Here is a 25,246-nt window from a genome sequence, read left to right on the forward strand (position 1 = left end):
ACGAATTAATTAAGTTAAAATAATTAATATTTTAAATGTTTATTTAATAGCTCATGCGTGTCTAATGTGTGTATCCGGTTATACAGTCGTTAGGTCCTCAACCATGGTGATTCACAATTCATACCCATTTTCCCAGCAATGGTGATGCTCCTATGCTCAATTCTTTTCTGACAATGCTTCCACCCCTTTGACATGCTCCCTACAAAGAAATTCTCCACAGTTAAATCATATTACTATAACAAGTTATTAATCATAATTAATCATAATGGCTAACTGCCTTTTCAATTCCATGAATTTGTGATAAATAATCAACTAGCATGTTATCTTCATATGAAATTATAATGACTAACCATCTTACCATTTCCCAGGATTACAACAAATTTAACTATCAACTGACTTCATGTGAACCTCAACGGCTATATGAACATTTTAAATTAGGTCAAAAATTGGGATGTAACAACCATGGTATCAATGTTTTTGTAATGGTCAGTAATGTTTTCACCACTTGTGAAAATTGATAAAACATGCTTTCAAGTTTCCCACTTGAGTTGAAGTCTGCAACTTATTGCAAAGATTCTTAAGATGCTCCAGATCATTGCAGAGACCTCTCCCACATGTCCACAACTGCACATTCAATATAACCCGATGTTTTACCAAACTTGATTCCAAGTTATTAGCACCTTCCCCATAGAAGTGGTTCTACTTGACTGTCAACCCCACTTGTTTGATGTCTAGATTAAGGTTGGGGTTGGGGTATAGAGGTTGTTGAATCATTTGTCGTTGCACCAAAAGCTCAAACTATCAACACCTGATACAAATGCCAGATTTAACACCCCCCATGGGAGGTGGTTAAGCCAAATCTATGTCACGAGTCCCCAAGGAACTGCTAACCACCAAGTCAACAATATCCCCCTTAGCACAAAGCAAGCCTTAAACATTCACTAAAGGGAGATTCAAACCAGTAACCCAAGGCTTTGATCCCAATTGTTGGAATCATTTGCCATTGTGCAAAAAGCTCAAACCATCAACGCTCAATACAAGTGTCAAATTTAACCCGACCCATGGGAGGCGGTTAAGCCATGTCACAAGTCCCCAAGGAGATGTTGATGACCAAGTCAACAAAGGTTTGGGTATGCCAATATAGAAAAAATGTTTTGGGATTAGGTTCTTTTTGGATGTATTTGTTCAAAAATGATGCAAAAATCATAAATTTATACATACGTGTTCATTAAATGTTCTTCAAGTATGCTTTCAATCATATGACATGGATATTTTATTCTTTAAAAAATCAGTATTTATCTATTTGAAATTACAAATATATATATATATTTTGCAATGAATGTTGGAAATTCCAAAAAGGTATATTTCATTATGTATGGAAACTAATGCATCGTCATCTTTCCCATAAACTGCAAGAATTAAATTACAACAAAATTTGAGTTCCAAAATAACTGCAATAATCACCTCGATCCCAAGCTTCAAGCCTATCATCTAACACTGTAGGCACCAATTGATCACTTGATGTTAAAACATCTGCTGCAGGAAAGCGGGCAAAATATGGAAGAGGATTCTGTTTCATGAGATTGGGGTAAGAAAAAATATTAATTATTCACAAATTTCAAAGATGAGCATTATGCAAATGAATGCAATTCAAATAAAGTCCACATTTTTACTTTCATAACATGATCAATAGCCAAGAAATTGATATAGCAGGAGCAGGGTTCAAAGAAAATTTTGACATTCCCACCATGGAAAGAAAATTCACTTTATGTCTTTCTTTAGTCAGTAAAAAATGCCTAAACTTGTATGGTACTTTGCATGCATTTCTTTCTAATTTCAAATGACATTATTAACAGAGGAACTCTGAGATGCATTGATGATGAACACTTTTTAAAAGAGCATTCAACAATATTAAATTAAATTGTAGTTCATTACAAATGATGAGTAACCAAGAAACTTAAATTGAATTGTAATTGATTACAAATGAAGAGTAGCCAATTTCAACTAGCAAGCAATTGCCTTCAAAATGTCAATGAATTAAAACAATAACTATCACAAATATGTGACTACTAAGGAACCTTAAGAGAATTAGTAACATTATGAATATGCCTTATGACATCGTACACCAATTCATTTTGGTGGCACTTTTTTGTTGCATAAGGTTGACAGAATAGACCAAAAAAAGTGTCCAAAGGATGTTAGAAATGCCCCTCAACCAATAAATTAGATGCTCAGAAGTTTTTGGAATTATCTATTATGTCTTGAGCAATGTTTTGATGGCCTCATTCACAATGGAGTGACAAATAATATTAGCAATAAGTGCAGTATTCATCATCTCCCCCTCACAATTGATACCTTTAAAAACACTGCCCCTTAAGAGAACATTGATCAAAGGCTGATTTTTTGGATCCTTCCATCCATAAAAAATGATGGATACCCTTGTCTCAGCCAAAGAATCACTTATGGGTTTCAATAAATGTTCAACAAAATTCACGTCCCTGTGCAATTAAGGTGCTACACATCTTTTCAAACCCCATGCCCCCGTACCCTTTTGGAGCATCAACATTTGCTTTCACCATAGTTGCCAATGTGGTGAGAAAACAACACTAAAATCCAATCCATGTGAATAGACACATCTTGCAAAGTCAATTGGCAATCAGACTTGTTGTGAAATGCCATTTCCACCAATCCCTTTGATCTCTTACATGCTGCAAGTTAAAGTGGGTGGCTCTATACATGCTAAAGATTAGATGGCAATAAAGGGGGCTTCATTCCTCAAGATCAATTTTTAAGCAAAGGGTAATTTGATTTATGACCTACCTCTTTCTCTGTTTTTCCCTACTCATTAATTCATGCTATGGCTTTTGCTAGAGTGGATACATTAATTTTATTGGATAAGCACTGATGTCCAACCTGACCGTGCCACACAAATGGGATTCAGCCAATGTAGTTGGGTCATAGCCTAAGCAATACACCCATTGCGGAACCAATATAATCCCTACATGCAAAACCAATTGTCCCATAGAAATGGTATTTCCAAAGGGGTAAATATAGGTCTATTTTGAAGTGGGATCAGACCACAAAGGTTGAACTCCCACCATTGTTATACATATGGTAACAAATTAAATAAAAAACACCTTCAAAAAAAATGAAAACAAACATCATATAGAAACTAAAAAATTTGAGCATATGCCATTCACAGAAGGGAAAATTTTCAGAGCAAAACAAAAATGCAGGAAAGAAAACCAATAGCTTCTGCAAAAATTCCTCCACGGTATCCTTTGTAAACAATGGGCTCTTACACACACATTGGAAAAGCAAATTTATCATTTTGGAATCTTCACCAATCAATTTTCAACTCTATTTGGTTGATGGAAAGCAATTGAATTACTTTTCTGTTATGCATACACAATGAAACAAACTATGTTTCTGTCTTTGAAATGCCTTTAAATGAGGTTTTAGGACTAGGGATGCATTCAAGTCAATCTCAAATAATTTCAACCATTAAAAAATACAAAAAAGTGTCACAAAACATCGCATTCACCCATGGGCTGGTGAGAGTTGGCCTAGGTTCTCTTGGATGAACCCATTGTCTTCAAAGTGTCCCTAGACGCATCCCTGCCTTCCCCAAACCAATATCTGAATCCAGTACCAATTAGATCTAGTCTCAGCATATGCTTCCAACAAATAGATAACACAGCTTAAAATATTTGGGTGTCCCCATAATATGTCTAAAAAGGGAAGCTAATTGGGATACTCAACATCCCTGAGAAGACTAGGGGTCGTATTCCCAAGATCTAGTGACCCATACAAGGCATCTGAAATGTGGACATAGGCAAAGATTTCTTCTCACTAGTTGCCCTCCCTATCATCTATTTTGATATAGATATTGGATGTATCCTACATTTTTGTTTTCACAAGGAATGCCCTGGCATGCCTAGGACAATCATAATGTCCCTTGATCGTCTTGGGAAAGGAAGAGTATCCTCGCAAACTCTAAGCTTTGCAAAAAATTAAAATTAAAATTATGTTTAAAAAAGGGAACACTTATGTCAAACGGAGCAAAGAAGAGTGAGGAACTTAGGTTGCCTAATATATTTGATGAAGCTAAATTTATAGCACACATCTGCTCAATTTGTCACTCGTTATTCCAGTCCATTCGCATAAGGATTGGGAAGACTCATTCCTCAAAAAACTCTAGCTGAACCCAAATGCATTCACGAACTAAATATTAAACATCAATTCCTTGGCATACATTTTACTTATCCATTTTCCTTGGAGAGAAAATTAGCAAATTCTGCATGAAGATAAAACACCCAATGACAGTGAAGAATACAAAAAATAGAATACAAGGGGGCAAAAATGTAAAGAAAATAAAAATGAGAAAGGAGGTAATCAAAGAATCCCAAAAAAGAATCCATATCACAAGGATCCTAGAATAATCATCAATCAATAACATGAAATAAATGTAAGAAAATCTACCGATGTCATCCTGGAATAATCATCAACCAAGAGCATGAAATAACTCTCACCTTGCAAGCTTTTCATCCTTGTTGGCCCACATAAATCAGTGTAAACAATTTCCAAAGCCTTTATCATAGAATAATCCTTAGTTGTTTCTTTCTAATTTGGACATTGTTGGCAATTAATATTTCAAGGCTTTGCCATCTTCAACATGTCCCTTATGGCATGCTTTTTGTTGATCTTCACAATGTTGTCAAAGTTTAGGTGTCCTACCATGCCGCAACTAACTCTCATTTTATTGCCTCATATAGCGTTTCTCCCTCAACTTCACTAGGAATGTACATATCATAGATGGCAAACTTGCAAATTACTCTACGAATTTCACAAACTTGCAGAATTTTTTAGATGGGTGAGTTTTTCTAAGTCTTACTTGCCAAGGGAAACTTGCCAAGCTTTCCAAAAAGAATTCATCAAAAACCCAGCAATTTTTTTTTGGAAAACTTGGCAAGCTCGAACATAAAACTCAACCTGTCAAAACCCAACCACGTAAAGCAAAAAATGGCACTTTTTTTGTTATATTTGAGTTCTCAGTTTGTCTACTTCGCTGTGAGGGGCGAATGTAGATTTTCAAGCCCTTGGTAACTGATTGTAATCAATTAGAAGTAGATTTGTGCAGATTTCAACCTTTTTTTAAAAAAAATCACATTCCCAGATAGGTTTGTTGCGTTTATTTCTGTCTTTTTAAAACATTATATTCATTTATTGTTGCATGTAAATGAATAAAAAAGCATTCCTACATAGTTAGAAATTATTTTGAAGCATTAGAACAAGATTTAGCACTATTTTTGACACTTTTTGTTGTATCTTTCATTATTTTTTTGAAGAACGTCTAGTTTTTTTTTAAAAAATCAAACCCTAGTAGTTTTTTTGTTTTTTTAACTTAGAATGATGTCTAAAAATATTGAAACTAATTTAGATAGTTCGTTTACTTGTTTAACTAAAATACTTACTTTGTCTTTTCACCTTCTATGCATAGATCAGCAGTTCGCCATTAATTCAGAATGGCTGATTTAGAGAATGATTGGCCACTCGAACCATGCCCTTCCAGATTTATAGGCACCCATCCTAAAGGTGCTATTGATAAGGCATGGAAGTATGCCTATGAAGGACCGGAGCCTGAGAAGGGATTTGCATAAAATGTGAGAAAGTAATTTCTAGAGGCATAAACTGCCTCAAATACAACTTTATACAAATTAACAATCATGATACTATGAAATGTGATAAAACCACACAAAAGATAAAAAGATTTGTTAATGCCATACTTGCAGCTAGGGAAGAGAAAAAAATTGCAAAGGGAGACGACAAACTTAGCTATGAGGGCAGACAATTGAATCTCGAGGTTCTTCAATTGACATGAAGACGAAGAGGCATTTCAAAGCATAGTGGGCTCTCGCCATGGCCAATGTATGTGAAAAACAACCACCCCCTCTTTTACTACTTCAGCTTCCTCTAGTAGAGTACCTGCTCCCACATCATCATCAAGGATATAGCCTATAGGCAATTATTTTGTGCAGAGGAACACATCTAAAGCACAACCATCATTAGAGGCCACTCGATGGAATAAGGAGGTACATGTCGTCAATAGATTTTGCATTCTATAGCCGACTTGGTTATGCCGTCGGAGATTTTGTAGAGTACTATTGTTGCTGTTCTTGTTCATTGTCTATGTGCATTAATCAATTAATCTATGCGGTAAACAGTACATAAGAAGTGAGACACTGTTGCCACTAAATTTTGGTATTTCAACATCGCATTAAATGTGGCAAAGAGTACTTAATGGCTCAATTTGGTGACTGCAATGACAACTGTAGGAAATGAGTACAAGGCCCCTTCTTGCAAGGATTTGGGTGGGAGGTTAGTAAATAGTCCACTCGATTTCATTTTTTTATTTTAATTGGTTTTCTCATTCATTATATCAAAATTGTGTACTAATACATTATTTCACTTTGACCTTATAGGTCGCTCACAAATACAGTTGATATGGCAAAAGAGTGATGGAGAAAATAAAAGAGGAAAATAAATTTGGCTGCACCATTTTTTCTAATGGGTGGACAGATGACAAAAACCAGACCATTATTAACTTTTTGGTTGCTTCCAAGGACAATGTGGTGTTCTTGAAATTAGTTGATGCCTCTAATAAGGTGAAAAATGCACATACAATGGCATTAATGTTGGAGAATGTTGTCATGGAGGAGGGAATAGAGAGTGTGGTGCAAATCATCATAGAGAATGCAGGAGCATATGTGGCAGTAGGTAGAATCCTCCAAGAAAGGCACCCTACTCTTTTTTGGACACTTTTTGCAGCACATGTCCTTGACCCTCTTTTGGAGGGCATAGGAAAACTTGATTAGGTGACTCCACTTCTGGAAGATGCAAGGCAGATCACAAAATATATCTACAATCACCCTTGGGTAGTACATTTGATGAGAGAGCACACTCATGGGAGAGATTTGGTGAGATCAATGTCACAAGGTCTGCAATGATTTTCTTGATGTTAAAAAGAAATCCTAGTGTATTTACTTCTTTAAAACAAATATTTGTGATTCAACCATGGCTAGACTCACCTTTTACTCAAAGAAGGTTGAAGGAGAGCTTTTCATAACCATAGTCTTCGACAACCATTTTGCACAAAAGGCTACAAACACTGTGAAGGTAACTTTAAAACTTGATTTTGTTGTTATATTTATTTCGAGTCTCTCTTTATTAATTTGTAACTTACTATCTTAATTAATTAATCTTTTATTAATTTGTATTTTTCAATTGTCGGTGTTTAAGCATCTTATTAGAGTTATGTGCTTGGTAGATGAAGATCAAACCCCCATGGAGTATCTTTATGAAGCCATACATAGGGTCAAGAAGTCTATAAAAAATTACTACAAAGGGGATAGACTCAAATTTGATCCCATTTGGGAAATTATTGATAGGAGGTGGAACAATCAACTCCACAACCCATTCATGCAACAAGGTACATCCTCAACCCCCATTTTAGGTTCAAAGATTCTTATGCAGATCCTAACGAAAAGGTCATGGTGGGCCTCTGGATGCATTGATAGGATAATACCTGATGTTAAAGAGAGAGACTCCATAGTGGTCAAACAACAAAACTATGTGGAAGCAAGAGGTTAGTTATTCTCATCAAAGCTAACGAAGAGATCAAGAGGCACTCAAATTCCAGGTAAAACATTTTCCATTTGGATTTGTTGTCCTCAATTTTGACATCACAAAATTGACGCAACCCTATAGAATCTTCTCATGGATTCGTAGGTGCATCCTCTTTGTGAGACATCAATAAAACCATTCATTATCTTCGAATTGTTCTTGGTGTAGTTTTGTCTATGTGGTCTTTTAAAGGTTTTCCATCAAGACTATCCCCAATTGTTTGTTGGTAAGAGTTTTTTTTCTCGCACTGCAAACACTCGATTTTTGGTAAACTTTCACATATTTTCTTTATTTTTCTATGTTGTAAATAGTTTTTTTTTTTTTTTTTTTTTTTTTGCCTTACATGAATAGCCCTTGGAATTTCATTCAATTCGAGCTAACTTAGGTCCAAAACGAAGTTGTCTAGCTCAAGTTATAAGGGAAAAAGTGGGTTTTCTCAAGTCAATTGCATATTTTGATTAATAACCTCATAAAAGTGGGCTTTTATTGGCAATTGAACAATATAAAGTTATATTTATATTTAAAGTGGATTTCATGGACCATTTTAAAATTTAAACTCATTCTGAGTTGATTTGACCATAGTTTTTATGTTTTATGAAAATAGCCTATTTCTATTCTATTTTTTATGTTACTTTATTAAAAAGTTAAAACTATAGTTAGATATTAAATATAAATACATGAGAGAACTTAAGTGTGTAGAGTGAGATTTTTATTTCATATTGCATATATCCACATGCAAAACACTTCATAAAAATCCACTGCCAATAAATTATAAGTCACAACATCAATTTAAATGGACTTTTTATATGCAATAACACATTTTAATGTTTTAAGTAGGTTTTTAATATGTATTTACATATTTTAAACTTATTTAATTAATGTAAGTGGGAAAATATTACTCATTACATATGTTGTTGCATGTATAAGTTTATTTTATATATTAATGCATTTAAATGGGGTTTTTCTAACCCATTACATATACATCTTTTAAAATTGCTATATAATGGACTTTTTAAGTTAAAATACATGTAAATCCACTAGGTGGTGATTTTGGACCCAATTGCATGAGTATGTAATATTTAAAAACCCATTTCACTTAGCGTAAGCCAAAGTGGCATTTTTTGGCCCAACTACATGCATTTAACAATGTGTTTTCATGTTTTAAAACCCCACCAAGGCAAAGTGGCGATTTTTTGCCCAATCGCATGTCTTCCAAAAACATGTAAATGGTCTCCAAAAGTGCGTTTTGCACTAAGTCCTTGATGAAAAACACAAAGTGGCAATATTAAAGCACATTGCATGCATTATGATATATGTATTTGCACAAGGAAATCCCATTTTTAACTTGCAGCTTGCATTTGGAGGGTTTTTGGGCACATTTTTCACATGCAAATGCAACCAAAAAGTGTGTTTTTACTTCATAACATGAGACTGTTGTTGGATCTCAAAGCTTCACTTTTTTGGGCGTTTTTCTCCAAAAAAGGGGTTTTTCCAGCCTTCTCATACTCATATCTTGAGCATTTCTTGGTCATTTTTGATGATTTATGGGTCGTTTTTGCCTAAAATCACCCAAAGAACACATTGGGCAACTCAAAAATGGAATTTGTTGAGTGTTTTCTTCATTTTTCAACCCATCTAGGGCACATTTTTGCTCAGAAAATGCCCTATTTTTGAGCAATTTGCACCACTAAAATAGCAGGTGTTTGGATCAAGGTAAATTTGAAAGCATTTCCTATCCTTCCTAGCTTGCATTCAAGTCTTCTATATCACTTGTTATGCTTTGGACAACATTTTCCAAATTCTTTGCATGCTGCACCTTGCTCGGTCAAAACGGTTGCTAAAATGATGCAATTTTTTGCTCTAATTTCCTACACTTGGCAAGCTTCCAATTTTGACACATCTCTTGCAAGGATCCAATCAAAATTCGAAGTCTATTTAAAATTCATCTTGCAATCTTTCAAAATCCAAGAAATCTCTTTGATTGCGTTTTCAAATTTTTCACAAGTGTTTAAAACGACTTCTTCTCTTGCCTCTTGATAAAAGGGTATGACTCATTGTTATTTTTCATCAGGTTTTTGTTGTATATATTTGTTGCGTTGTGTATGCAAGTCTCATCATTTCCATTTTCAGATTTCCATGCTTTTGTATATATATTGTCACTTCTTTTTCTTTTGTCCTCTTCTTCAAGTTGCATATGCAAGGTCCCATTTACTTGCATATGCAGTCGAGGATAAACTCTCATTCAAATATGGAAGCAAGTCCCTTTTTTCCCCTCATGAGAATGCAAGTGCAAGTCCCATCAATACACATTCCATGAACCTCCATATGGTTGTCCTATGGATGAAAAAGAATTCCCCACATGCTTGCTAGATACATAGTATGACTTACACCTTTTAAAGTATGCTATGTTTCCATTTCATTACACTTTAACACATTCTAAAGCTTGCTGTCCACATATGCAATCCACTCCAGAAAAACCCATTTTTGTCTATTCTAGTCATTTTTTAGTCAATCTGAGCTTGTAATGTCCCTGTTTTTGGCTAGTCTGTGTGGTTGATAGAGTTAGCTCATCATAGTGACTCTCGTGAGTTGACAGGGTGTTTTCAGGGTCTCAGTTGATTACTTACTATTTTTAGTAAGTCTATTATGGGCAGTTGCTATTTTCAGCAGCGCAGTGGATGGCTTGGCAGTTGGTTGTCACCTGTGGTTGATTGGGTTAATAATTGCATTAGCTCTTATGAAATATCCCAAATGGATATTTGCTCTGCTGCTACTTTTGTTTAATTATATAAATTATATTTTCCTGTAGATTTTTCTTTGATCTTATAGAGTTAGATAGAAGTTGCAGAAGAAAGTTGTTTCTTTTTGTATTTTTCAAAATATATGTATTACAATAAATAAATAACAATAACTGATAAAATAGAAGTGATAGAAATCATAAGCAGCAATATATACTATTCTAGAAATGATTCTAAAACTGTACCAGCAGAGTTTGATTTATTTCAGAATAGTACCAATACATATGTACTTCAAACAAGGTCGATTCCAGCTGACGATGGGAACCAACTACAACCAAACAAGTTCAAATGATAGAGCCCAAGCTGCTGCAATAAAACAACTCCAGTCTACTGCAAATAAACACTCCAGAATTCCTCCTGCGAGTTGTTATAAGGAAAAGTCAGACTGAACCAAAGTGGCTGCCTTCCCAATAAATCCACTACCTGCAAAGTGTGACTACAATACTAGAAATTGATCCTCTATCGTGATCAAACTGTATGCATAAGAACCTTCAAATCTAATCTTGTTGAGCTACGTCCCAACAAATCTGCTCTCAACACTAGGGTTTGCGTCCTAGGTGAGGAATGCTCTTCTAGAGCAATGGCATCCAAAATAGGTTGACAAAATGATAAAGATACTCATCTTTAGGTTGCCTTCTCCTTATATTCCCTCTCCAAAGCAATTCGAACCCTAGAAGAACCCTAAAATGGATTTCATTTGAACTTTATAATATAACATTATTTTCCCAATAAAGGCGTCCAAATAGAAGGAAATCATTACTTTATTAATGACAAATAGCTCCAAGCATCAAATAAGTTCCGGCAAATGATAATCAAATACTAGAGACTGAGCTCTTTCCAATGAGCTATCACACATAGGCAAATCGATCCAAATGGAGCCAAAAAACTCCTTATTACTCCAAAATAGCTAAATACTTAGCCTTATTTAAATTATTAAAATGCCAACTTAGGAGAATATTTAAATATATTAAAATATTTCCCAAGTAGCCAAGGAACAACCCAAACACCTCTAAAAGATGAAACTGAGTTTGTCACCTGCCTGTGACTAATGCCAGACAACCTGGGCCAACTGGCAATCACACCCTCAAATCTAAGGATACTCCTAAAATATAGGAAACACACCCAAATCTCCTGAAATTGAGACCAGGGGGTGATCTCACAGAACCTCAACTTTGAAAACGTCACCACCTCCTAAAGGTAGGAATCTCCTCCTACAATCAAGGAATTGCTCTCAACTGATCTACTACTGCCTGTAATACCAAATCCAAACACTAAAAACCCTAATTGAGTCCTTGATCACCATTGTTAGCCTAGGAGACTCCATAATAGGCTAACTCTCATGTCACTGCTAGACAGAGCTAAAAAGAAGACATGACATCTTATTTATTTATTATTCATTGAGTTGCATTATTATATTAATGTTTATATTATAATAATAATGACTTTAAGAGATATTTCTAAAAAGCAAGATGAAAAGTTTCTAGTGTTGAGTTCTTTTGGGAAACTTCCACATTTTCCAAAGTGGAGTTTTATGGAAACTTTTGCCAATAAAAGCTTATAAATGAGAGCTCGTTTCATTGGGAGAAGAAGACATTGATTATATATTTGATTTTGTGCCTTTGTGGCTTTTTCCTAGGTTCTTAACTATATGCCCTTGCTGATGTATAAGGGTCTCTGAAGTTTCTGATGTTTGAAGTCACTATTGATGTATAGTGATTTCACTCACTAAATCTCCTATTTGTGTTTCCTGTATCTGGGAGATTGTTCTGGTAATTTCATTGCAAATTGTGTTGTTATAAACAATTTGTTGAATCTCCTTACTATAATCACTGTGGCTATGGAGATTGTTATTCTGAAGGAAATCAATTGTGTTTTGCTGCCAACTGGCAATCAATTTGATTAACGTTTTGAGGAAATTGAATATTGTCGTTTCTCTATTGGGCTGACGTCTAAAAGACTATGGGTTTAATTAGTGTTGGAGTCATACTTGTGCTGGGCGGAATTGTGTGCAGTCGGCACTCTTAAAATCATCCACATGCGATTTTCTTATGGCTGGACGCCTCTCCTTTCTTTGCCGCAATTTGCATTGGGAGTTATTTGCATTAACTTCAAACTGTTGTGATAACGTCTCTAGCTTGCCTTGTGGATAAACATGAAGACGTGGGGTTGAGAAGCTGCCTTTATCTCATATTTGGATTTCTCTTTCAGCCGACAAGCACGAGAATTAGGTTGTGGAGAAAAATCAGGTTTATTTTCTGAATTACTAGTGGAATTTGATTCATGTTTATTGTATTGCCTTTCTACTTAAAATTATGAATATTGTTGAAGTTGAGTTGCTAGTATTTTCCTTGCACTTTTAATTTATTGTGAAAATCAATTCTAATAAAACTAAGTGGCATAGCAACATTGTTCATTGGCACCAAAAAATCCTATCAGAGCACAGAGTTTTTACAAAGCTTGACCCATTTTCTCATTCCTTGTCCCTAATCATTCCATGTCCTTTCCCTATAAATACCTTGCTTGAATTTGTGTTTTTTACACCCAAGTTTGTATGGATCCTTCACATGATGTTGTTCATATACTATGGAACTTTCATGTGACAGTTGTGCAAGCACACTGTTTGGCAATGTCAAGAGAAGTTACACTAGCAAAAGGGAAAGAGACTATTGTTGGATTAAATGGCATTCTTAAGTCACTCAATCATCAACTTCAGTTGCTGGATGGAATCTTGGTGCCTGGAACAACATGATGGAGAATGATTTGGACGTCTTGTGTAAGTACAAAGTCATCACATCTGTTGAAATGTACCATGATTATGCACATGCGATGACCAACAAAGAGAAAGTTCTACAAGGACTTGTAAAAGATGTAAAGGCAGCAGTAGGCAAGATAACTAACCAAGAAAGAATGATCAAAGAGGCACTCAGAGGGCTATCATGCGAAATCATCACTAAAGATAACGAACTCAAGAATCAAGAAGATGTTCTCACAGAGTTCGTAGAGCCCATCCGCTTACAGCTTGAAGTGGATGACTTCAACATCAGTGTAATTGATAACTTTGCAAGCTGGAAGTATTCATTGAGGAATCTACAAAATCAAATGGATATTTGTAACAAAGAGATATATGGAGCAACAAGCAATACTTAGGAAGGCTACAATGATCTCGCAACACACCAGTGAACTAGATGTTGAAGTTGTACGCAAGTCCTTGCGAAAGTTTGGAGAGTTGGTTGATACCATGTGAATACTTCAAATCAGATTTTCATATGCTTTAAGTAGAATAGCAATAGGAGGATTACATGTCAAAGAGCAATTATATTGTAAGTATAGGATAACATGTACCTATACAATCAGCTCATGTAGTCAACTTGCAATTGCATTAGGCATGCAACTTTGAATAAGTCAAATTAGTTTGTTAGAGAATAAGTCAAGGTGGTCGAGGATTTCCCTTTTTCCCTCCACCTTTCTCTCTCCTATTTTCCTATATAAAGGAGAGAGCTAATTGTAAATAATCATCTTTTGGCAAAGCAAGAAATTCTGTCAATTTGTATTGTGCACCCTAAGACTTTGTGCTTGGATGTAAATCAAATTACTATCAATAAAAGAGACAACTTGCTTTCAAACTTTGTGTTGATTCAAGGTGTTATGTGACGACATTTTCTAGATTTTGATTGCAAGTTTTGGAACTTTGATCAAAGAGGGATTTGAATTTGATTGTGCAGACTTTGAGCTGCCTATTACATTCAAAGTCAATTTGAACTTTTGAAGACTTTGTGCTGCAGAAGGACAAATTGTAATCGATAGTAGTGGCTACAATTACTTAGAGCTGAAGACTTTGGGCTTCAGTTGTAAGTGTTTTTATTAACATTTGAGAGTATCTGAGACTTTGTGCTTTACTGTTTATTCTACTTGAATCTTCACTCGAGACAAGTGCAAGAGACTTTGGGTTCCTGTTTTTGTTTCACAAAATACAAAAAGTAAACTGCTGCCCTTGGTGTTGTTCTTACGTCAATTCTAGGGTCACCGATATTATCGTAGCAATAAGACACTTTTTGTTAACTTGGAAAGTTAGAGTTGTATGCAAATCATTCCTAAAAAAAGAGGAATTGATCAAGAGAAGCATCATTTTTGTAATTTCACTTAAGTTCCTATTGAAGCCACCTACAGTAAGAAGGGAGCCTCCCCTATTGCTGAGAGGAGAGAGAAATCTCATGACATGTTGCCTAAAGTCACAATTTTGTAAGTCGTAGCTAGTGACGTACAAAAATTTTGGCCAACAGGAATTCAAGGTCTAAAGTAATTGATAAATTGTTTTTGCTTTTCTTTTTTTATTCTAACTTCTAAAAAAATTATTTTGCAAATGCTTGGTGGCAAAGTTGGGCGGAAATGCCCATCTCAACAAAATTGCCCTCAGATTCCTATGCCAACCTTGTAGCTCATCCCATTTGAAGCTTATGTAAGGCTATCCACATAAAGAATAGAAACAAATTAGCCCAAAAACACCACGATGACCTTGTATTTGTGAAATATAATCTTCAATTGTGCATAAGAAAGGCCCAGGAAGCAGCAGCAGCTAGTCCATTGATTTGGATGATTGTAATGTCCCCACTACCAAGATAAATTTTCATAATAGAGTTAATATAAGGAATAAATAAATAGATTGTAATTATAATTAAAATAATAATTATATTGATGAAGTTAAATAAATACTAATAATATCTTATAAGAATAGAGTATCCAAATTATTATTTAATAAATAAATTGATAATATTAAACAAAGTTATCTTATATAATGTCTATTATATATTTTTCTTTGAATTATTACAATAGAATAATATATTATAATTAAATAGTAGTATCAATAAATATTATATATATTTGAATAGAGATTCTACTATTAATCAATAATCAAGAAATCATAAATAAATAAATAATTATATGTTACAACATCATTATATGTTCATATAATTACGTATGATGATAACTAATAATAAACATTATAATAATCATTGTGACTCTAAGAAGAGTCACGACCATTCCATCTCCATGTTATATATAGATAGGAGAAGACTATTTCACAGGAGGAAGGGATTAGGGAGTTCTGGAAAAATATGAGAGTCTATATTCAAATTTGGGAGTCGGATAAAATCAGCGATAAAGAGTCTGGAGTCATCTGAGATAATCAACGATCAACACGTAGGAAGAATCTCATTTTCTTTATCTCACAAACTCTTCTTCTGTGAAAAGATAAGGATTTGAGGCCCAACAATCATAAGCATAAACACAAGGAAAAAAAAGATACCACCCAAAGAAGCTAATCAATCGCCAATCAAGGAAGGTGAACAATTCAGCGCACATAATTGTAAATAATTACAAAAGGTACTTTCTCGGGCATCAGACACACCATATTCGCTGCCAACAGAGTACGTGAGCACACAGCATAGGAGGGAATTACCACGAGAAACATATTGTTACAAGCATGTTGGAAAATGAACAGAATATAGAGAATTCTACATAAAATTGCATACCATTAAAAAAATTCATAATTTATAGAGAAGATAGCAGTTCATATATATGATTGCAGAATATATGATTGGAGAAGATTCAGAAGTACAGTGAAAATCACAAGGGCACCTCAATACATGGGAAATGCTAAACTTAGCATTCCACTAAGGAGACATATGATATAGTTATAGTTGACCAACTCTGCATACTATACCGCAGATCTAAGAAAAAACATAAGAGAACAATATAAAATTCAATTCCACAAATTTGGGTTCTCACCTAAAGAAAAGAGAAGAATCAAGTAACATTCTAAAGAAAAGCATCAAATATTTAAATCATCTGTTTTGCAGTCTTAGGAAGGCTCGAGGAAAATGAGTAATATGTATTGAGATACACCACAAAGCAAGAAGGAAAATATTATATCAGATTGGTGTTAGAAATCAGTAGAACATCGAATTGGTATATATACAATCAACACCCCAATATGAATTACATGGCTTTTCGAGTAATATATTAATATTATAATAAACCCGATAATATATGCAAACAAGGTTCATAGAATCCAAATAAGTCCCAAACATACTAATCTTCAAGATTGGGAACTCATCAGAATTGGAGTTATTACAATGATATAAATCCTTACAATGATTGAATGGCACAGTAGCTGCCTCCATTGCTTAAAGAGGATGACATCACTGAATTGGAGAAGTACTATGGATGAGGGAGGTGCATTTGGTTTCACATTGGATGACAATGAGGGCAACGAGGAGGATGAGTCAGATGAGAAGGCATTGCCAATGCTAGGAGGAGATTCATCTAGGATGGAGAGCGAGCCACACACATCATCAAAGATACCTATTAGAATCAGGTAACACTAGGGGGCGCATCAGTGTTGTAAAACTTTAAACAAATTATTCTTTCTTTAACTACACCATACAACATTTGAAATGACTAAGCATAACAATAAACCACACACCACAAAGAAACTGATAACAACATCATTTGTTCTCGAGGAGAACTTGGCAAAGAGAAAACCTCGGTGGGGATGATACCCACTAGATCATGCACTAGTATAAAGTGTCATTGTTAGGAGACTTGACCCTGGTGGGAGATGATACAATGCATCTAGCACATAATCCCTATTAAAGGACAAAACCCCTATTAAAAGGCCCTTCAACCCCGGTAGGAGTTGATGAGAACAAATGGGAGCTCACTGCTCAAACAAAAAGAAGGTTAAAGCCAACTTCAACAACTTATTGTCAAATTATATGAAGTATTACATGAGAGTTTTGGATCATATCCAATGAGCTACCCTTAGCATCACAGTGCCTGATTAGTTCCAATGAAAGATCACATCTACTCTGCTCTAATATCTAGTATCAGTGCTCGCACATCACAACATCATACCAAAAAAATCTACATCGTCGCATCCGAAAATACATTCCTTTATACCAGTGTAACGGGACTCTGTGAGTCTGACTAGGACTCTTTGAGTCCGAGGCAAAGTCCCACTTTCCGAGGCAATTGGCCTCTGGACTCGGACTCAGCCGAGTTCTAGCGGAAGTCCACGAGGAGTCGTTGAGTCCAAGGACTTGCTAGACTCGCTGAGTCCTGAGCCCAAGACTTTCGCTGGCAGCAAACACATAAAGTGCAAAAAAACATAAAATAACATTGACTTAAGTTGCATTTTTCTAGTTGTTATAACATCTAATTGACCTAAAAAGGTCATTCCACCATTTTCTTATGCTTGCGATAGAGAGGAAAGAGTTAGAGAAGAATATTGGGGTTTTGAGAGAGAAATCAGCAAACCGGTTGGCTCTCTTGTATCGATTGTTGATGGTTTGTGCAACTTTGTAGCTTGTACTTAAGCATTAAGAGGAGCTTAAGGAAGCATTTGGAGGAGGCTTCTACAAACTTATTTGCATTTCCATTGTTTGACTTTGTGCAAATTTGAAAAGGTAAGCAACAAGTTGCATTTCTTTGTGTTGTTTTGTAATATGTTTTACTGTTTACATTCATATTTTTTACTTCCCATTTTGTTTACATATGTTCAGTTTCTACTTCTACTATCTACTATTTAGAATCTAGATTTATTCTAATTTATGTTGATGACAAAGTAAGAAGGCCCTAAAGTTAAAAAATCTGATTTGATGCTAACTTTTTTCTATTTATAATATATTCATATTGCAGCAGCAAACACATCGACATAATGCCTCAGGGTGAGCCTTCTGAAAGTGGAACTAGGTCTGCATTTAACCCCGATGCAGACCCAAGTGCAATAGCAAGGGATAGGGCTTGGAAACATGTCATCCCAGGGCACAAAAAGGGAGTTGTTACATGTTGGCATTGCGGTGTAGTATATAATGGGGGAGGAATAAATAGATTGAAGTATCACCTAACACATATACCTAGGTGTGATGCTAAAAAATGCAAAGATGTACCCCAAGATGTTATGCCAAATATGCAAACTCTTCTAGAGGAAAAAATGGAGAAAAAAAATTCAAAAAGAAGCAACAAGAAGAAATGGCACAACTAGCCCAACAGGGATCTTCTAGTTTTCTCTCTCCATTATCCCCTACTCCACCTATGGATACCACTGCTTCTACGAGTGTGACCATTGGGCCTCGCATTCATAAGCAAAGATCGACACTTGATTCCATGTTTGTTCCACGCACGGCTCCAAGTGCACAACCATCGCTTGAGAGCATGGGTTGGAACAAGGAGAAGCATGATTATGCAAAATTGGCACTTGGAGACTTCTTCATCTACAACATTTCATTCAATGCAGCAAGGTACTTATTTATTTAAATTTAAATTTATGTCTTACTTCTCTTGCTTTCAAGTTTCAACTTTCAACTTTCAAAAGACAATAATGTGCTTATTTTGTTTATTTTAATTTGTATTTTGTTTTCAAATTTATTTATAATATACTAATTTGTTTAACTTTAAATTTTATTTTATTTGTTTTAGGTCCTCTTATTGGCAAATTGCAATCGATGTTGTTACTGTTTGTGGTCCGAGGTTCAAGCCCCTAGTGCTAACGAGCTAGGAGACCCTATTTTGACTCAAAGGGTGGCTAATGTAGAAGGTGCAATCAAGGAGCGGCGTGAGGTGTGGAAGACGAAGGGTTGCACCATCATGACTAATGGTTGGACTAATAGGAGTAGAACACTCAACTTTCTTGTCTCCTCATCAAGTAATTGTACTTAGAGTCTTAGACATTAAAAATTTAGAAGTAGAACTTGCACTTAAGTGATTAAGTTTATAAATTATGAATTTATAAATTATGATTCATCATTAATCATTATACTAATTTATTTATTTTTCTTCAGGTGCCACAGTTTTTTTGAAATCAATTGATGCCTCAAGAAAAACAAAGAATATTGAATATCTTTGTGAGGTAATGGATGAAGTGATAAAGGATGTGGGTGAGAAGAATGTGGTGCAAATAGTTACAAATAATGCAGCAAATTATGTTGCTATAGGAAAGCTTCTTATGGAGAGACACCCTCACATATTTTGGACCCCTTGTGATGCTCACTCCATTGACCTCGTGTTAGAGGATCTTGGCAAACTCCCTTGGATAAAAACAGTTAGAGAGTACGGAAGGAGTGTATGCAAATTCATATATAATTATACATGGGTTCTCAACCTCATGAGGAAACACAATGAGCAAAAGGAGTCGTCTTGTCTAGGGGTCACTAGATTTGAAACCAATTTTCTCACATTGAAATCTTTGTTTGATTCAAAAGGAGGTTTGAAATGCATGTTTGTTAGTGAGGAGTGGATTGCATCATCATATGCAAAGCCCACTGCAGGAATTGATGCAGCTGATCACGTTTTTGATGAGGCTTCCTTTTGGACAACGATTGCTGATAGTGTGACGGTAATTTTCCTTTTTGTCCTCATTTCAACTTTATTTTGTTTATGAAATTATGTTATAAATTATTGTTCATTTTTTAAAGAAAAAACTTAAAGCTGATTATTTCTCTTCCAACTTTCATAATGATTGCAGTTTGTAAAGCGATATTGTGACGGTAATTTTCTTTTTTGTCCTCATTTCAACTTTAATTTGTTTATGAAATTATGTTATAAATTATTGTTCATTTTTTTAAAAAAAAACTTAAAGCTGATTATTTCTATTCCAACTTTCATAATGATTGCAGTTTGTAAAGTCGTTTGTTGTTCTCCTACGAACTGCTGATGGGGAGAAGCCCTGAATGGGCTACATTTATGAGGGCATGGATAGGGTGAAGGAGGCCATTCACTCTTTTTTTGGCAAGGAATCGAGATAGGTATGGGCTTATATGGGATGTCATTGATAGATGTTGGCACAATCTACTTCACAGGCCTATACATGCAGCGACCTACTTCCTTAATCCAACATACCAATCTAGCACACATTTCAAAGTTGATGATGAGATGTGGAGTGGCCTCTACGATGTTGTAGAGAGAATGTCACCTAATTCAAGAGTTGGAACAATTGTAGTCCGTGAGATTGAGTTGTTTAAGAAAGCTCAAGGGGGACTTATTTGCACGAGAGTTGTGCAAGAAAAATAGGACAGAATTGATGACTAGTAAAAAACTTTGATTCTACATCCTCATTTCTAATTCTATTACCCTTTTGATTTGATAAAGTCAAAGTTATTGATATGATTTAAAATTTTCTTGTTTCAGATGCATGGTGGGAGATGTTTGGCACAAAGGTGCCAAATTTACAAAGGATTGCGATTTGCATCTTGAGCCAGCCATCTAGTGCATCAGGATGCAAATGTAATTGGAATCTATTTGAGCACATAAACTCGAAGAAGCACAATAAATTGGTAGTGAAAAAATTGAATGATCTTGTCTTTGTTTACTACAACCTTCACCTTCGCCATAGACAAATCCTAAGAACCAATATATCACCTATTGTATTAGAGAATGTTGATCCACATGCAGAGTGGAACACAGAGATTGTTGATCCTGTCTTGAGTGATGAAAATGTGGAGTGGGTAGATCAGGTGGATTGGGAGGCTGAGGCAATAGCGATGGCAATCGAGGAGACAGAGAGCAGGACCCTAAGGCTAGGCGTGATGGATCTGAGTCTTATGATGAGGATTACGTGGGTGAGGATAAGGATGATGATGAGGATGAGGATGAGGCTCAGCCTCAGACACAGGGAGAGAGGATGGTTCTACAGTCTTCCATGACTTATCTTAGGTGTACTCGTAAGAGGACATAGACTACTATGAGCCTTAGTGTTCTAGTTGTTATTTTGATGTGTTTTGAACTTTTGATACCATGGATTTCATAATCCATGAATATTATAGACATTTGAGTCTTTGACATTGGAGTGACACTATGTTTATTATTTTATACTTTATAGTTTATATTGTGTTATTCAATTTTTTCCTTTAGAAAATCGCTTTTATATTTATGTGATCTATGCAAAATTGTGTATGCGTATTAAGTAGCTTCTATTTATCTCAATTATTGTGTATTTGATGTTAATTGACTGAAAGAGGCATGAAACAATCTTAAAATCCTTAAAAAAAATTGAATTTCATGGGTTTTTCAATTTTTCGAGTCCTTGCCGAGTCCGCTTGCCAAGTCCAAGTCCGAGTCGAACTTTCCGAGTCAAAGGCGAGTCCAAGTCCTATAACTATGCTTTATACCAATGCAATTCATTATCTCCGTTGGCTCCAATTAGGACTTAACCAAATGTGTTCATATCCAACAAGTTCTTTCATCTTGATCCTTGTGATATCAATTTGTTCCTTAAGCCTTTTCATATAATCTTCTGCATCCTTAAACTTATTATTTAATCTAACATTATTTGCATTTTCTTTAACCAAGTCATCAAGTGTTGCTTCAAGATTCCTATGTAAGTTGCTCAAATCCATCAGGATCCTCCTCAAGTTGTAAGACTTCTTTTGAGGAACTAGGATCTGATACCAATCATTAGGATCAAGCGACACTGAGAGGGGGGATGAATCAATGTTGCAACACTTTTAAACAAATTATCCTTTCTTTAAAAACACCAAACAATGACTGAAATAATAAAGTGTAAAAAGAAACCATAACTCATTACACCATTTGTTCTCAAGGAAACCTTGGCCAAGGCAAAACCCTAGTGGGGATGATACCCATTTGTATAAAGTGTCGTGTTAGGAGTCGATACAATACATCTAGCACATAAGTCAATGTTAAAGAACAAGACCCCTATTAAAAGGGCCTTCAACCTTGTTAGGAGTTCATGAGAACAAAAGAAAGCTCATTGCTCAAACACAAATAAGGTTAGAGCCGCCTTCAAGGACTACTATGCAATTATATGAAGTCTTAGATAAGAGTTTTGGGTCATACCCAATGAGCTACCCTTAGCATCACAATGCCTAATTAGTTCCAATGGAATACTTTGCTCTAATATCCAATATCAATGTTCGCATATCACAACATCATACCAAAAAACATCAATATCATTGCATCCCAAAATACATTTATTTAACCAATGCAGTCCATTATATTTGTTGGCTCCAATTAGGGCTTAACCAAATGTGTCCATATTCATATCCAAGAGTTAAGACCTTGGATGTCGTCCCTTCAATACCAAGTAATTGAATTGGTAAACCAATTCTATTTGCTAAGCTAATTATCCCAATTTCCAAAACCGCTCTACCTCACTGCCTTCCTAGACCCGTGTCACTTCATGACCTCATACTTATACTGCATCCCATTCCAAAATTGGCGATCATGATAGTAGACTATATACATCATATCCATGTAATTATAGTCATCTGATCATTCCTCTGTCGTCAACCACAGCTATCTGAGTGTACTTTGTATAGCCTTCCTAGACTTAGACATTTTTCAAACAACTGACTCGGCACTACATGTCATCAAGGCTAGTGCCCATACTAGAGAGATATGTTGCCCTCAATGATAAAACATGTATGGCCACATGGCATACACTTGCCAACAATACTGAGCGAGGAGGCATGGTCATGCCTAGCGCAAGATTCTAGGACTAGACCCTCTAGTTTTACCTCTCCCTTATTTGTTAGTAGAGATGAGAAAAGGAAGATGCAACTGTAATGATGCATTTACTTTTAGTTTTATAGAAAGTATTTACTATTTTTCTTCCAACCATCAACATTTCTAATGAGAATGCAATTTTGTACCCACTTTTTGTTTAAATATATCAAGACTCAGCTTGTTTCTTTTGTGTTCTCATTAATTCACTCATCAAATGCACCTTCTCATTGAATTTTGTAAAACAATGCATTTCTAATTAAATTCAAACATTTTTTTCGTTCTCGAGAAACAAGTCGAAGTTTTCCCAAAAAACAAAACAAGCCTTGGCAAGTTTTTGCCTTAGGCAATTGTTCCAACTATGGTACATATTACCATCCATAGATAAACTAATTGTCATTTAATTGGTCATAGTTGCCTACTAGGGACTGACAACAAACAATAGCTCATTCTTGTTTTTGTGAGTTGTATGTTTTTGTTTGGGGTTAGATAAAAGCATCCAAGCTTCTAAAAAGGTGTTTTTGAACAATTAAAGCAATTTTTAGTGGATTTGAAGCGGAATTGAAAAGGTTTTTAAAGCAAGATCACATTCATGTTTAAATTTTCAATTTTCTTTTTCTTTTTCTTTTTTAGATCATTAAATCTTCTCTTTGTTGCATATAGGTTTATAGAAACTCTAAAACAACATTTTCTAAGTACTTAGAAAACGAAAAAGACTTCGTTCAGACTAAAATTCTTGGACCTCTCCTCTAGCCTCAAGAACTCATTTATATAGCATGAGTTGCAACACGCTTCAGGCATAGAGCGAAAAAAACAGTTGTCCTTAAAAACAAACTAAAGATTGCAAAACAAGACAAAATGTCATTTTTTTCATAGTACAAGAAAACAGAAAACATTTGTGGCATTTTGCTCAACAACAAAGTAGTTCCTTCATTCATTGCTTTGTGGTAGGGCCTATTTTGTTTTGTCTATTTTTTGTTCCTCCACAACCTCTAATGATTGGTCTTCATCTTTCTGCTCTTCTTCAGGTTGTGGGGCCACCTTTCCTTCTACTCTACTCAAATGTGATTCTTTTATGTCTGCAGCAGGTAATTGATTGTCTCTTTCCTCAACCACCTCTGATGTCATCATGTCTTTAACTTTCTGTATTGTTTGAGTGCTCGTCTCATTTAGCTCCATCGTGGTTACTTGAATGGCTTTGTTAGACATTTCTCTCTCCTCACAAGCAGTGGATTTATCCATAAATTTATCCTCAGATGCCACCTGTAAGAGTTTTGAAGCTTAAGAATATTCTACCATCCACTTATTGAAAACAATATCATCTAGCCAATTGAAATTGAAAATTTCCTATTCTCTCTTTAAAATATCTTCCCCTAATTTCTTAATTTCTTCAAAATTTTGTTGGAAAGTATCAAAGAAAGTTTGGATATTAACCACTTCCTCATAGCTCTTGCAAACCAGATGTAGTTTTCATTATTAACAACATTATTCATCCTAATACTCAATATTTCCTTCTTCACTTCCCCATTCCTCTCTATCTTTAATAATGCCAAGGCTTTTTAGCACATGAGGAAAAAGATCAAAATTCCTACTGAGATACTTAGAGAAACATGTTCTCAACTTTCTTGTAATATATCTCTCTTTAGATCAAAATTCAATAGGTCACTTGCTTGATCATATGTTTTGTCAATCTGATCATCAATCTTGTCAATGACAGTAAAACATAACACAGTGATATTACCTGCCCTACTGATCCATTTATTCAAACTTGCTATCAAGGTAGCATCATTATTTTCTAATTCCTTCCAAATACCTACTAACCTTGACATCTCCAAATAGAACAGAGACCAGTTTATTCCATCTACTAGAAACAAAATAGTGTCTCTAACCTTGTCTTCATATTGAATTTGCACCTCTACCTGTGCTGCTCTGAGTTTAGCCTTTCCTTCACTCAACTCATCTTCAATATAGAATTCTTGATGCTGAGGTGCATCAAGGATTTCAACGATTGGCCCAGTGGAACGAAGTGGAGCAAGAGAAGTTGCAATCATAAGCTGGCTGGATTTGTCCCCCACTTTTCTCTTTCCTTGTTGTTTCTGCAATTTTAAAACGACTTTCTCCATTTCATAAGTTTTCCTTCCCCTTTCGTCATAAGCCTCTAACACTTTTTCAAATTTAGCATTTAGCTCTAGAAACTTATTTTTATCTTTCACAGCCACTCCCACACCAAAGTCAGCTACCTCTTTATT

At 35.2% G+C, this 25,246-nt stretch overlaps 1 protein-coding gene across 2 annotated transcripts in view; it reads right to left on the reverse strand.

Moving 5' to 3' along the window:
* Positions 1 to 25,246, reverse strand: part of XEG113 (xyloglucanase 113) — a 146,511-nt gene that overhangs the window by 91,307 nt on the left and 29,958 nt on the right. For both annotated transcript variants that reach the window (XM_089814912.1, XM_089814911.1), the window contains exon 4: positions 1,465 to 1,570. In XM_089814912.1, coding sequence (XP_089671038.1) covers positions 1,465 to 1,570 — 106 coding nt within the window. The remainder of the gene's footprint in view (positions 1 to 1,464; positions 1,571 to 25,246) is intronic.

The sequence above is a fragment of the Cupressus sempervirens genome, chromosome 2, assembly GCF_028749045.1.
Source record: "Cupressus sempervirens isolate cs-2001-9-10 chromosome 2, ASM2874904v1, whole genome shotgun sequence".
NCBI lineage: Eukaryota > Viridiplantae > Streptophyta > Pinopsida > Cupressales > Cupressaceae > Cupressus > Cupressus sempervirens.